The 15,572-nt window shown below is 33.2% G+C and overlaps 2 protein-coding genes and 1 long non-coding RNA gene across 3 annotated transcripts; 1 reads left to right on the top strand and 2 right to left on the bottom strand.

The window, feature by feature from the left end:
- Window positions 1-3,132: 3,132 nt before the first annotated feature.
- Window positions 3,133-7,757, bottom strand: LOC109152928. Its single transcript, XR_002049436.1, has 3 exons — window positions 7,620-7,757; window positions 7,416-7,532; window positions 3,133-3,465 (listed from the first exon to the last, which is right to left on the bottom strand). It is a non-coding gene; the product is annotated as an uncharacterized LOC109152928 (long non-coding RNA).
- Window positions 4,129-7,077, top strand: LOC109152926 (beta-amylase 3, chloroplastic). The gene is made up of 4 exons (XM_019300618.1): window positions 4,129-4,764; window positions 5,218-5,428; window positions 5,517-5,627; window positions 5,808-7,077. Exons 1-4 carry the CDS (start codon window positions 4,235-4,237, stop codon window positions 6,597-6,599), a joined length of 1,644 nt encoding a protein of 547 aa, XP_019156163.1. The 5' UTR covers window positions 4,129-4,234; the 3' UTR covers window positions 6,600-7,077.
- A 4,484-nt stretch (window positions 7,758-12,241) lies between the features above and the next one.
- LOC109152713 (agamous-like MADS-box protein AGL61) lies at window positions 12,242-12,838 on the bottom strand. The gene has a single exon (XM_019300364.1). It carries the CDS (start codon window positions 12,836-12,838, stop codon window positions 12,242-12,244), a length of 597 nt encoding a protein of 198 aa, XP_019155909.1.
- Window positions 12,839-15,572: the final 2,734 nt, after the last annotated feature.

Raw genomic sequence — 15,572 nt, 5'->3', positions numbered from 1 at the left:
ACCTGTCCTTGCAGCCCTCTATTCCCACCTAACTCAGCGTCGTCCTCTTATGGCGAGCACTGTTGTAAAAATCGGCCTAGGCGGTGCTAGGCGCCCCTAGGCCGTTCCGCTTTCACTATTAGGCGCCGAAAAGTCGGCCAGGCGCCTAAGTCGGCCTCGGCGGCCAACGCGGCCTAGTCGACCAATTCAGCCGAGTCGGTCGATTTTGTCCGATTTTGACCGATGTCGTCTGGTCCAACCGTCTGTATACTAGTTTGATACTTTGAATCTTTGGATGATTGAAGTATTTGAGTATTTCTATTTTTTAATAATATTGTTTTGATGTTATAACTTATTAATTATCATTATTTCATTTATTTGGATGTGTTATTTGATTGAATATTGAAAACAATCTCATTAAAATTGTTAAACTGCAAGTCTGTCACTATTTTTTTGGTGCCCGCCTAGTGCCGCCTAGATTCGAGAAAACATTTTTCTCCAATAATTAGAGATTAGAAAGATGAAGCCTAACAGTGCCAATTCAGGGTTCTTTCTTTACTTTTCATCTCATCATGTGGAAAGAGTGCATAATTTTGTCAGAAATGTACACTGTGTTTGTGTGTGTTTTTTATATTTCATTTCATTGCTTAGACTTTGAACCATAAACTGGATTGCTTTGCTGGTATGTTTTATTTGGTGCATTAGATTTCTTGTATGTTAAGTGTAAAGAACTAAGAGGTCCCAATCAAGAAAGCAAGAGCCATGAGAAGCTTGTGGGGTTTAGAAATCGTCTACGTTTCAGCAGACGGAGAACCGCACAAGCTGTGAGGTAAATACCCAAACGACTCTTCTTCTTTTGTAGTGTTCGGGGACCATTCTATAATAATTATACAATAGTCTTACATAGAAAAGGATTGAAAGCTTTTTTTTTTTTTTTTTTTTTTTTTTTTGGATTTATTTAGCCTAATTGAGCTTATAGAAAATGAGTTTAAAAGTTTGTTCAAAACTTATGGCTTCTAGAAAATGAGTTTGTTAAGTATAAAATTTAAAAATTATTTTAAAAAAATGTTGAAGAAAATAAACAAAGACATAAAAGTGATTTGATTAATAAACAGTAAATAACTCATGTTAAGTAAGGCAGAGAAAGTATTATATTAGATGCTAAGATTGCATTTTGTACATTAAAAGGGATTATTTTTCTTGTTCTTAGTGTGGCATATGCAAGAATTAAATTAGTCCTAAATAAACAACATAATATTAATATGGATTTCATTTTCATGCTCCAATGCCTACGTGTGAGAGGAGAAGAAAAGATGGAATTGTTTCATCTCCATTCCCATTCCAATTGCGTTATTTATTCAAATTTAACAATTATATGTGGTGCAATAAAGGGCAATCACATCATCAGTTTATGAAAAAATTCACAATTACTATTTGAAGAGTATGCTTTGAGTGAAGTTTATAACTTTAACTAACAAATGATTATAAAGTAAATTAGCTTAGATTATCTATAACTGATCAGTTCAAATCGAGAATGTCAATTAAGTCTACTCAATTGGAACTGTTTTTAATATTAATCACATTTGCCCTTTTAAAGCCAAGTCTTATTAACTCATAATTGTGATTCAAATAAATGAAATACCATTCTTCTTCCAAAAGGTTGAATCCCCAACCCTAAGAGCTCCTCACACCTTGGCCCAACAAAGCATTTGGGAGTATGTAAGTCACGGTGATTCAATGGTTCAGCAGACAGGGAGTGCGTATAAGAAATCTGCCCACTTTAAACATAATTTTCACACTGCCACCGCCGAGGTTCGAATCTTGGTCTCTTGCTCCAAATATTGCCCACTGAATCATTGAGTTAAGCCCGTGCAGGCATGAAATACCATTCTTTAAAAACACTTGCGTTAAACTTTATGTGACCCTCTAAATTGGTCATTATCAATGTCAAAGACCATTTGATGTACAGTTTTTGTTTCTTAAGACCAAGAATTAGAAAGGGAAAAACATGGCATAATCAAAATGGATAAGGTTTAATCTCATCCACATGAACAAATTGTCCCACGTAGACATGAAAAGTGCATTGGCTAAATTCCAAAGCTATATGACTCATAGCTGTGCACTGAGATTCGCTTCCAGTTTTCAGCGCCCGTTTTTCTTACTTTTCACCGACAAGACAAGTTGCCCACCTTAATTTTGTGTATGTCTTCTTTGCACGTCTCAATTCAATTTAAATTTTAACTTATTATTTGTTAATTCTATATTTAACATCAATATAACTTACATATTTAATATTAATTTTAAAAATTAGTTAAACTTTGTTAGTGTTTCTTAAATGTTATAAATTCGATTATTGTCAAAATTGTTCTGGTTGAGTCCATCACACATGTTTTCTTAACGCTATTTACTTCTCCAGTATAATTTCTAGATTGTTACACATAAACAGAAAAAGATTACTTTTGTCACATGCCCACTTTTTTTAGTAAAATGCACTTGAGAAAAAAAAAATTATTTATTTATTACATGTGTTTTAACATCTCCACCTACATATATGAACAACAGCCGTTAATAGTTTTGCTAAAATTATACGCCATCTTTTAGAGTTCATGTTATGGCAATATTTAGTGATGTAGAGATGCATAAAAAGGATTTTCAAGAAAATGAAATTGGAACATTGGTTGAAACCACTTGCCCAAATAATTCAAAGACACCCTTCACTCGTTCATAATTATCTTCAAATAACCAAAAATAATTAAATAAAAATTTTCAAAACTCAAGACTTTTTCCCTCCACATATAGGTGTGGAAAGTGAGTCTTGAAAGAATATGCCAAGAGAAGCCAGCCAAAGGGGGCTAGTAGAGTTTGATGGATTTTGGCTTAGCAAAACCACTCATTGCTTATCACACAAACATGGCTGAGATTCTTGTGACAAAAGAGGAAATAGTAAACCTTCCATTTTCTTGCCCAGAAAAAGCGAAATTCCTTCGCTCCCAAGGCCCCCACACCCCGACCCAATAGAATAGCAGAAGGGTAAATAACTATGCTCAGTGCCCACAAAGAGTCCACCACATTGAGTGAAACTCCCACACTGTAGCTACCAGCGCTCGATCATGTGTCCTTGTTCATAATTTACCACGCAAGAATCAACTAAGATGCCAGCATAAAAAAAAAAAAAAAAAGTTCTATGTTCTATTTGACAAAAGTTTATACAGTCCCACCAACATCCAATAATCAATCAGCTTAGACTACTAAAGGTATTTCGGGAGTAAAAATACTCCCAAACAAGTATCATCATTTGTTACTTGTTTAATCAATGGAGATTATAATTTCACAATTAGGGAGACGGGGAGTATTTTTACTTCAAGGAATAAGCTTATCGTTTTCCATCAGGTTATTCAGAACGAGAACATGATCTTACTGTAATCATATGTTGCAAGAACAAGGGATGGACATGGGAGATCTGATAAGCCAACCATAAGATAAGACCTGCAAATGATAAAGAATAGTGTTACTATTGAGGCTCCCCGAAGCATTAGTGTGAACTTAAACAATATGTTTATTCTAGTGTTACATCTGATATATTTAGTTACTTAATCAAGTGAAAAATTAAAAAGTAGGAAGCCAGAGAGGTTAATTCTAAAGTGAGTCAGGAAGCACACAACATATACAAGGACTTCAAACATTCGATAATATTTATGCAATATGAGGCCTCCAACAGGGATTTATAAGTGCAAATTAAGATTCCATTAAAAAAAAAAAAGAACAAGAGAGAGAGCAGTGAAATCTTATTTGGATTAGGACAGGGGGAGTCAGGGACACATAAGAATGATAAGATGCACTTAATATGGCAAATAGTTCAAAATATCACAGAGAGAGATGAATCGTCCAATAAGATATTCTCAACAGATAAAAGTCTATCATAGCACAATATTGTTTCCATTACTGAATATTCTTTGAACTACTTAGATAATTAAAAAAATTTCCAATTTCTTGGCATCAAACACGTGTGGTCCTTTGAATGGCTGATAAAATTTGAATATTTTTAGCATATTGGAGAAGGGGAAAAATATGACTATTTCTAGCAGACAACCAGACATTGAAAAGGTAAGCTGACTGTTTTTGAACTTTTGCACTTTTTTTTACGTCTAAACGAGAGCCCACCAACGTTGTCTCCTTCAAAGACACAAAACCTGCAATTTCTTTATAAATATAAACATTTCCAAGCTTCATTAATTCCTACATCTTCTGAACAATAATGGCTTTAACTCTTCGTTCTTCAACTTCTTTTATCAATCTAAAAGAAATCAAAGGGGTTAAAAATCCTGATGATTTCCCTAGCATAGTTTGTTTTTCCCAGTTCAAGCGATCATGCCACCACCGCCTTCGAGCAAAAAGTTCTATGCAAGAAGCTGCTCTACTTTCTCAGCCTCTAGAAGGCAGGGTGAATGAGAAAAGAGAGAGGCTTCATGGTCTAGCAGCAAATCAAAGCCACAGCAGCAGTTCAAGGGTGCCGGTTTTTATTATGCTGCCACTTGACACCATAACAATGGGAGGAAACCTGAACAAGCCACGCTCGATGAATGCAAGTCTGATGGCCCTAAGAAGTGCCGGAGTTGAAGGAGTCATGGTGGATGCTTGGTGGGGTTTAGTGGAAAAGGATGGACCGTTGAAGTACAATTGGGAAGGCTATGCTGCACTTGTGAAAATGGTTCAAGAGCATGGCCTGAAGCTTCAAGTTGTCATGTCTTTCCATCAATGTGGAGGAAACGTTGGTGACTCTTGCAGGTACTAATACAGTAATCATTTCCTCTAAGTTGGTGTTCAGATTTCCTTCTATTCAAACTTTTAATTCCTTATATATGTGATATGTCTCCAATTCTAAAGCTCAAGTTGTCTAGTTCCTGTATATACAAGTAATATTTTTGCAACAGCTTTCACTTTTTAGGGAATTTTTACTAAGATTTGTAATGGAAAAGGAAGACCAGGAGGATAATGGAACTATATATATATATTTTTTAGGATTCTGTGGACTGGATTTATTATGCAATAGGATAAGAGAGTTACAGAGCTATACTCTTTTAGGATTTTGTCAGCTAGGGTTTATGATGTAACAGAACATTCAGATAGTTATTTCCTCCTGTGGGTTTCAATATTACAGTTTTCATTTAAACTCTATTGTGTTTTCACCATTTCCTATCCTTATTGCTTTCCAGTTTTAAAGCGGTTTTAATTTTGCAGCATTCCATTGCCTCCGTGGGTGCTTGAAGAAATCAGTAAGAATCCTGACCTCGTCTACACAGACAGATCAGGCCGGAGAAACCCAGAGTATATTTCCTTAGGCTGTGATCAATTACCAGTCCTGAGAGGTAGAACACCAGTTCAGGTCTACGCGGACTACATGAGAAGCTTCAGAGAGAGATTCAAGGAATATATGGGAAACGTTATAGTGGTATATTTCCTCTTCTTATTTAAATTTAATAAATGACCAACAACTGATGTCATTATTTGAGAAACTCAAAGCTTGTATCCTAATATAGGAGGTTCAAGTGGGAATGGGACCTTGTGGAGAGCTCAGATATCCATCCTATCCGGAGAGCAATGGGACTTGGAGATTTCCCGGAATTGGAGAATTCCAGTGCTATGATAAGGTAAGCCTTATATGGAGTAATAAACTAAGAATTAAGAACTCCCCAAGCTTAGAGTGAATTCATTAACTATCTATGAAGTCTCTCCTAATTTCATTTCTCAAGGGGGTGAAATATTGATAACATTGAGGATAGATCTTTACAAACAGACAAAGATACTAAATTCTTTCTGTTTTAAAACAGTATATGAGAGCTTCACTAGCAGCATCAGCAGAGGCACATGGAAAGAGTGAGTGGGGAAGAAGTGGGCCTCATGATGCTGGTCAGTACAATCAGTTCCCCGAGGACACAGGCTTTTTCCGAAGGGATGGGACATGGAAAACTGAATATGGACAGTTCTTCCTCGAATGGTATTCTGGAAAGCTACTGGAACATGGGGATAGAATCCTAACAGCAGCAGCAGGAGTATTTCAAGGAACTGGAGCTAAATTATCAGGAAAAATTGCCGGAATTCACTGGCATTACAATACAAGATCACATGCAGCAGAGTTGAATGCAGGATACTACAATACCAGAGAAAGAAACGGTTACTTGCCCATAGCACATATGTTAGCCAAACATGGTGTTGTATTCAACTTTACATGCATGGAGATGAAAGATGGCGAACAGCCTGGGAGTGCAAATTGCTCACCAGAAGGTTTAGTTAGGCAAGTAAAGGTAGCTACTAAAGATGCCGGAGCAGAGCTTGCAGGAGAAAATGCACTGGAGAGGTATGACAGCAGAGGATATGAACAAGTTTTGGCAACAAGCAGGTCAGACTCTGGAAATGGATTAAGTGCATTTACATATCTAAGAATGAACAAGAATTTGTTTGAGCCAGAGAATTGGAGGAAGTTAGTCGAATTTGTTAAAAGCATGTCAGAAGGAGGTCGTAGTACAAGGCTCCCAGAGTGTGACTCGAGCAGAACAGATCTTTATGTTGGACTCATTAAAAAGAGAAATGCCAAGAATGCTAACGAGGCTGTGCTTGTGTAAAGATGCAAATATATACTCATGTAAAGATACTCCACTTTAGACAACCAAGCTAAGGAGGAGGAACATGTCATAAGGTATAAATGAAAATTTTATAGGTCCATAAGCCCGTGAGAACCCAACAAGGATGAATCTATTTCTGCAACAAAAGAAAGAAAGGTAGCAGCACTACAATGTCTAAACACCATGGTTAAGAGGCTTAAGTTCATCCACTGCTTGGGGCCGTCAGAAAGAAGATAACTTTACTAATTCGTCTTCAGCTCTTCACTGCCACAAGGATAAAATGATATATTCTTTCCACTCTAGCACAATAAATTTGTGCCTTTTCCACCTTTTATGAAATATAGAACCATTTGTCATGTACTCAGTGCATAGTTAAATTCCAATCATATTTCTCTTGTATTTTTTTAATCATGATTTGTAATGACTTGATGAGTCTAAAAGAAAATTAAAGTGTTGAATAACTTCATTCAATTCTTCCTCAGCTAAACTTTCAAACAATCAAACACAAATTTCCAAAGACTATTCTCGTAAGAGTGATGAATTCTCAATATAGAATTGCAGGAATCACAAAGCATTCCCATAAATGCAAGGCAAACTCAAATTATGGTCCTCCAAAACGCTAAGAAAACCACAACTTGTAAGCAAAGGCTCTACTTTTCATCTACTCTAATCACCAATTACTACCAATAATTATGATTATTCAAATTGCACCTAATTAAACATGTTTCATCTTCATCTCTACATAACTGTCTGAGTACAAAGCTATAAAGTGATCAAGCGATGCAGATATATAACATACGAGACAGTAACGGTTACCTGATTCAGGAATATGGAGGAGTTGAGCTCAAATCAGAGTTGTTGTTACGGCGAAGACTATCAATCAAGCTTTCCAGCTCCTTGCGAGCAGACTCTCTGCCGAACATGAATCCATACCTGTAGATATGCACCCCCAAAAAAAAATTACTTTTCAGTTTTCACGATAAAAATTCACAGCTCAACATCGAGAATGATAAAAATTACCAGAAAGAAACTGCAGAGAAGACGCCTGCAGTGGCAACTGTTTGCAGTAGACTGAAGTTCTTCTGCATTTACGTGGATTCAGATTTCAGAAAGAGATTACTCAATTAGTTCTTCATTGACGAAGGAGAAGAAGAAGAAAAGAAAAAAAAAAAAATTGGGCCGCCATTTATGCCCAACAAGAAGAATATTGGACATCGAATAGTTCTTTTTGGGTACCATTGTTTTTGGGCTTCAAAAGAAAAAGATCTCGGCCCAATTAAATTTGTTTGAGTTGTTATACCATGGACCAGGGTCCACCTTGCAATGTGAACTTTGGTCTTAAACGACGTATAAATTCTGTATTTTTAGTATTGAAATTGTGAACTTTTAGAATATAAATTGTGTTTCTAAGTCAAAACACATAACAGTTGTAAAAGGGAATTTGTGAATACAATATAGGGTCATCAAATCCTAATTTGTTAATATTATGTGACTGTAATATTTGAAAGAAACTTGTGAATACAAAACAAAGTAATTTTTTTTTGTCAAACAAAACAAAGTAATTAATTACATATATGTTAATATTGTGAGAGAGAGTATACAAATTATGAATTTTAAAAGTTAAATTGTGAACATTTGGATTCGAATCCACCAGGTGGATTTGACTCCACGGAATAATTTGTGAATTTGTGTTAGAATGGACATTGAATTAATGAATTGTTATTTTTGGGGCCATTCAATTTAGCCAAATTTTAATGTGGACCATGGTCCAAAACAGTGTCGTTTCTTTTAATAAAAAGAAATGGCACACGTTTTGTGTAATTAGTTCTGTTTGTATAACATATTCAATTTTATTTATATACATTATAGTTTCATTTTAGCACAACTAAAATTTCATTTTGTTTTAACTACAATTTCATTCGACATTATACATACAATAGGCTTATTACAATGAGACATGTTATTAAATTTCATTTTATACACGTTGTAGTCTTATTACAACACCACTAAATTGTAATTCTAATTCAACTACGGTTTCATTGAACAATATACACTCAAATATGTGAAACGATTATTCAGTTTCATTTTATATACACTGTAGTTTCATTACAACACAACCAAAGTATCATTTTGATATAACTACAGTTTCATTTGACAATATACACTAAATATGTGAGACATGTTATTCAGTTTCTTTTTATACATACTATAGTTTCATTTCAGCAAAACTAAAGTATTATTTCAATTTAACTACAGTTCTATTTGACAATATACACTCAATATATGAGATATGTTATTTAGTTTCATTTTATTCATCATATTGTAGTTTCACTTCAACACAACTAATTAAAGTATCATTTCAATTCAATTACAGTTCCATTTGATAATATAAACCAATATGCGAGACAATTAATTATTCCGTTTCATTTTAAATACACGATAATTTTATTTTATTATAAACACACAAAAAAATACAAAATTTGTTAAATTTAACGACGACCATTTCTTTGCTTAGAAACAGCACCGTTGGATCATAGTCTACGTACGGTATAACAACCGTTCAATTTATGGGTGGACTTAAGAAAAAGCACATCATATCTACTATACTAATAAAAGCCCAAGAGAGTTAGACCTATAATGGATAGAAAAAATGGCGGTCACAGATTTTAGTCAAATGAATGGCTCAGATTGATTAAAAGATTGATCAGATTTAAATTTTACACTAAAATTTTCTAAAATACCCACACACCGTTACTAATTCCGTTAAAATTTTAAGAATTGCCGTTAGTTCACCGTTAATTTACTCATTGATTTTAATAAAAAAGGGTCTTAGGTTCGAACCTCATCCCAATCAAAGTTGGCATAATTAGTACTCTATTTTACTCTTATTAAATTATATAAATAATAATTTAGTAGTTACAACAAAAAATAATACATATGCATTTTTTTAATTTAGAATTATGTGTTCACAATGTCTTTATTCAAAAAAAAAAATTATTCATTATCAATAAATTAAATAAGATAAATAATTTTATTAGTTATATTGTCTTTATTTTGTGCACTATTTTTTTAATTAAATATCAAAGTTATAATACAAAATAATGCTATATATTTATTTACCAAGTATTTTATTAATACCATGAAAAAATTTAAAAAATATAATTAATAAAGTCAATCATATTAACTACTTAAGGGATTTGTTGACAAAGAAAGTATTCAAATCACACAACAAATTGAAATGAGAACTATCTCCTAATGTCCTTATTTGACAATCAGCAGTTAGCGATTAGCGTTAACGGATTTGACCAACGAATTATATCAACGGTTGGTAAAAAGATATTTCAAAAACTTAGCTGTTTAGATTAACATGTAAAATGACCTAAGGATATACATATATTTAATAATAATAATAATAATAATAATAATAATAATAATAATAATAATAATAATAATAATAATAATTGTTTTAAAAAAATAAGAAATATATAATTAAACCAATCATATTAACTACTTGGGGCTTTATTGACAAAAAGAGTATCAAATCACAAAACAAATTGAAGTGGAAAACTACCTCGCAATGTCCTTGTTTGGCAATCAGCAGTTAGCTCTTCAATATTAGTATATATTTAATATTTTATGCCCTAATTTTTATTTGCTCTCCCTTATGTCCCGTATTTGGTTTCAACCATACCTATACAATTATTATATAGACAATTATAATCAATCTTAACTATATTATCTTACATTTGTAAACTTAGAATTACCTATTTAAATACACAAATTCAACATTCAATTATTTATATATGAACAATTCCAATATAATATACTTTAAAGTACTTATTTAAAAAAAAAACATTGGGCATTATCCTAATCGCGCAATGCGCGTAAAAAAACTAGTAGAGTAATAAAATCTTAATTACCCTTTTAAATGGTGGTCATAGCTAGGTTTGGATGGTGGGGGCATAGATTCTTTCTTTCTTTCTTCTTTTTTTTTTTTTTTTTTTTTTTTTTTTTTAAATGGGAGCATAGATTCTTTGTGCTTAAAATGTTTGAGAAAATATAGAACATATACTATCTTGTAAAAAATCATAAGTATTTATTTTTTTAAAGAAAAAAAAAAACACATAAACACACACTTTTAAGATGTGATTAGTAAATTTTAAAAAATGAGTGATTTTTTTTCTAAAAAAAATAAAAATTAAAGAAATGAAAATATGTTTACTTTTTTGTGTTCAAGTAAAAGAATAGAGAACAATTATCCTTTAAAAAAAATAGAGAACAATTCTCCTTTAAAGAAAAATAGAAAAAAACCTAGGTTTTTTAATTTGGAGAAATGGAGATCGAACTCATCCCACTTGTAAATAGTATGTTTGATTTGGAGTATTCTTTTTTATAAATAAAAACAAGCTTATTTATCTGCTTATTAACATATATGCACATTAATTAAATTATATAAAAACGTTATTTCAGTCTCTTAATTATTGTGATTTTGTAAGTTGTCCTTATCTTTTTCAATGTTTTTAAATGTAATCCACGCACCAAATTGCCCAACACTTTAAAAAAATAAAATAAAATAAAATAAAATTAGTCCCTGATATTAGGGTTTAGGTTAGCAACATTAGTGCGTCTTTAAGTTTTCATATGGACATTTGTGACATTTCACATTTCTTTCCACTTGACTTTGCTAAATTAGTAACTAGAAAGATGGTTGTTATATTATAGTTTAGTCTCCGGCATTAGGGTTTAAGTTAGCTTAACAATGGTAAGTTTAGGTTTACAAATAATAATGTAAATGACTAACCATGGACGAGGGTCAATCAATTAGGCCAAAACAAATAAGCTCAAATAAAATTGGCTAGATTGAATTGTTATACCATGGACGAGGGTCCACCTTGCGGGGTCCGCATAAATTTTTTTTTGAATGCTACTAGCTCTATTACATTGTAGTATCTGTTCATATACTTTCTCAATCTACTGAAACACAAAGAGCCAATAACGCCTCCACTGAGGCTCGAAATCACAACCTTCCACTTGGAAGTCTACCCCGGATACCATTAGACCACATAGTCCTGGTGCGGGGTCCGCATAATAATTTGCCTCATATTGAAATCCCTAGTTTTTGCATCATCAAAATAGCCTCCATCTAGAAACCAACTCTATAGAAGTTGCATATAGGGATGGTCACACTTTTTTATTTAGTCCTTGATTGTTTTAATTATTTTCAATGTATTAAAAAAAATTGCAACCATCAAAATAATAACATAAAAATAAGTAAATAACATTTATATTATCTTAAATGACAAGAAGCCAAAAGCGAACTTACATAGTTTTATCGAACGATAACAATAATAGCAAACGAACCCTTGAAATAGAAGAAAACACGACATTACTTGACCCATACGCGAGAAAATTCTTGACTATAAATCGAGTCAAGTTATAACATCCCGCTATAATCAGACCAATCTATTATATTATATAGTCAAACTTGAAATGATAATAAAATTCAAATGCATATATAAATATATAAATATGTAATAAATTATAGCTCCTTGCCATGCATGAAGATCTGAACTTAATTAAAACCTTAACCTCATCAACCCCTCTTTGATCCATCAAACTGCAATCAATCTAACCATGGAAGATCAGAGAATGGGGGCGTTTGAAGGAAGCAAGGGAGTGAATAATGCAGGATTTTGTTGTTGAGCGGCTATGGAGCTTGAAGAGCCAGCGCCGCCATTATTAAGTGCATCAAAGCGGGCACTCACCTGAGTCTGCATCTCTGCCAGGAAAGCTTGGCACCTCTCAACGTCCTCCAAGGAGAACTCGTCGACGGGAGTGTCCCACCAGGTGTTCGACGGAATGCTCTGATCCAGAACCTTCGATCTCTGGTTCAAACCCTCCATGCGAGCCTCCACGCCGTCCATCATTTCGTACAGCTCGTTGACTTGCCGCCGAGAGTGGCCGTCGACGGCCAGAGAGATCTCTCCGCCGGCGTTCTCCGTCCGGTTGAAGAGCCTCCGCGCGATCGACTCCGGCGACGGGTTGAAGTACGAGAACAGCTTCCCCGTCGGAGACGTCAGAACTATCCCGATGTCGCAGCCCGACAGCCAGCAGAGCTCCGTCGCCTTCTTGTAGAAACCTTTGCGCCGCTTCGAGAACGTCGCGAATCGATCGCCGGCTTTCTCGATCCTCTGCATCGGAATTCTTTGCCGGCCCCTGGTTTTCTTGCCCTCCTCCATTGCTCCAATAACTCTCAATATCTCTATATTTGAAACTTTATGATAAAATCTTACAATAAGAACAACACTATTTATAAGTGTTAAAATGGATGTCACGTGAGGTAGGTGTGAGGGAGTATAAAATAATATTTCTTATTTAAGTATAATTTTTTTTTAACGATAATAAGAATATATGAATTCTATATACGCTGATATATACAACGTAATGCGTCACAAGTGACAGCTTAGTTATAATCCGATTATAATAATTTTTTTAATCAAGTATAACTTTTTTACGATAATAAGAATACATGTATTTTGTATTTAATTTGTGTATATATATATACAGAGTAATGCGTAATACGGATAAGTTCAATGACAACGGGGTTACAAAATTACTTAATAAAGTATGATTTTTACAATAATAATACGAAGGGAAAACAACATTTTTGGCTCATGAATGTGTATTATATTTGGTCTCTATTAATACGAACACAAATAGATTTAGTATCTTAATTGTCTAGTATATGTTGCTCTGATCTTTCAGTCCATTGTGCATGTTATATATATAAAACTCCAATCCGTTAACAAACTCGCTCTGTCTTATGAGGTTATTTTTGTCACTTAAAATATAATCAATATCCATCGTTAAATATAGTCTCTTAATAATGTGAATGTCATTTTTAACCATGAATTTTGACTCTAAATGAGAAAAATAACAACATATTATATGTTAATGGAGTTTGACAATTTTATAACACTAAATACTAAAAGTGCAACAATATGAACAATTTATTCGCTCACGTGGTTGAAGGCCTGTAATTATAATAACGTTTTAGTAGAGTCTGATTGTCTTAATTTCTGCACTTATTTTAATTCTTCCACGTTGAACCTTTCGTATACTGGTTTGATTGTAAAGCAATGTCGTGATATTCCTAATGACATTGGGAACGTGTCCGTTCACCATGTCAGGAGGTCAGCGAATCAAGTTGCTCATGTATTGGCACGGACAACTGATTCTTCGTCTGTCCCGGAGTCGTGGTTATCTGTGCCATGCACCGACCTGTATCTCTCATTTGGTTGATTATTAATGACCAGACTTTTATCCTCAAAAAGGGGCTAAATTTATTTAAATTAACTTATTATGGAGTACAAAGACTAAATTTCCAAAAATAAAACAATTCAAGAGTTAAAAATATCACTTTTTCTCATAAGAATATATGTCACAATCACAATGGGACCACAAAATTCTCAATTATATAAATAAATAAATAAATAAATAAATAAATAAATAAATAAATAAATATATATATATATATATATATATATATATATATATATATATATATACAAAAACACATACTAGTATTTTCTATGCGTGATGCGCAAAAATCAATGTCCAATATTAGTACCCTATATTAATTAAAATCTTAAATTAATTTAGATTTTAAATAATTATTATATATAATAATCTAAACCATTTTTATAAATTTGATATTTTTTTTAATGATACTGACTCTATTACATTGATAATTATATTTATATTTGATATTTATATTTTAGAAAATAACTTTTATATTTATTTTAAAGAGTTAATTTCATTTTTAATTTGGTCCTATATTTATAGGTGGAAGTCCACTTTTAGTCATTTTTTATCAGAAAATTCATTTTTGTCCTAGTATTATTGCGACATGACCAATTTTGGTCCATCATCAAAAATATCATTGAAATTTCATTAAATACAAGAGCATTTTGCTCTTCAATTATGAATTTTTTGAAAAAATAAACATAAAATATATAACGGGTTAACGCACTTTGTATTAAAAAGATCAAAATGTCTTTCTATTTAACGAAATTTCAACGATTATGTTGATAGAGGATCAAAATTAATCATGTCACAATAATATTAGGACCAAAAGGGGATGTTCTGATAAAAAAATGACTAAAAGTGAACTGTCACCTATAAATATAGAACCAAAAATATAATTAACTCTTTTTTGAAAATAGAAAATAACTTATATAGTACTCCAATATATAATTTCTATATATTATTACCATCAAAGAAGAAAAAAAAAATGGTGGATGCTTGTGCATGACAACAATAGTTGGAAAAAGATAACGACAGTTGTAACAGTAATGATATTTTTTACCAAAATATAGTAGAGTACCACTCCAATAGCATAATGCATAAAAAGAGAATAAAGGTCAAGTAGGTCATCCAACTACACAGTGAATTGCAATTGGACCATCGAACTCAAAAACACTACAATTAGGTCACAGTGCATCTAGTAACATATTGGTGTGACAATTACCGAATTTTAAAATATTTTATTATTTTAATAACTTTAAATTAAATAATCATTTAAAAAATCACTCATCACCTTTTCTAGTGAGAAGGCGACCTGTTTGCCTTCTCTGGTGAGGAGGCAGCCTCAAGTCGCCTTCTCACTAGAGAAGGCAACTCGCAACTGGTTTCATTCTCTGGTGAAAAGGCGACCTGAAGTTACCTTCTCACCAGAGAAAGCAACCCAGTTGCCTTTTCCACTGAGAAGGCGGCCCAAACCGCCTTCTCTAGTGAGAATGCAGCTGGGTTGCCTTTCTTCGATAAGCAGGCAAACCAGGTCAGTTGCCTGCTCACCAAAGAAAACATCCAGTTGCCTTCTCTATTGAGAATACAACTGGGTTGCCTTCTCACTGAAAAAGACAACCCAGGTCGCCTTCTCACTGGAGAAGGCGACCAATTAGGTTAGCTTCT

The sequence above is a fragment of the Ipomoea nil genome, unplaced genomic scaffold (genome assembly GCF_001879475.1).
Source record: "Ipomoea nil cultivar Tokyo-kokei standard unplaced genomic scaffold, Asagao_1.1 scaffold2480, whole genome shotgun sequence".
Classification (NCBI taxonomy): domain Eukaryota; kingdom Viridiplantae; phylum Streptophyta; class Magnoliopsida; order Solanales; family Convolvulaceae; genus Ipomoea; species Ipomoea nil.
The sequence above is the reverse complement of the archived record's forward strand: the minus strand, read 5'-3'. Positions and strand labels throughout refer to the sequence as shown.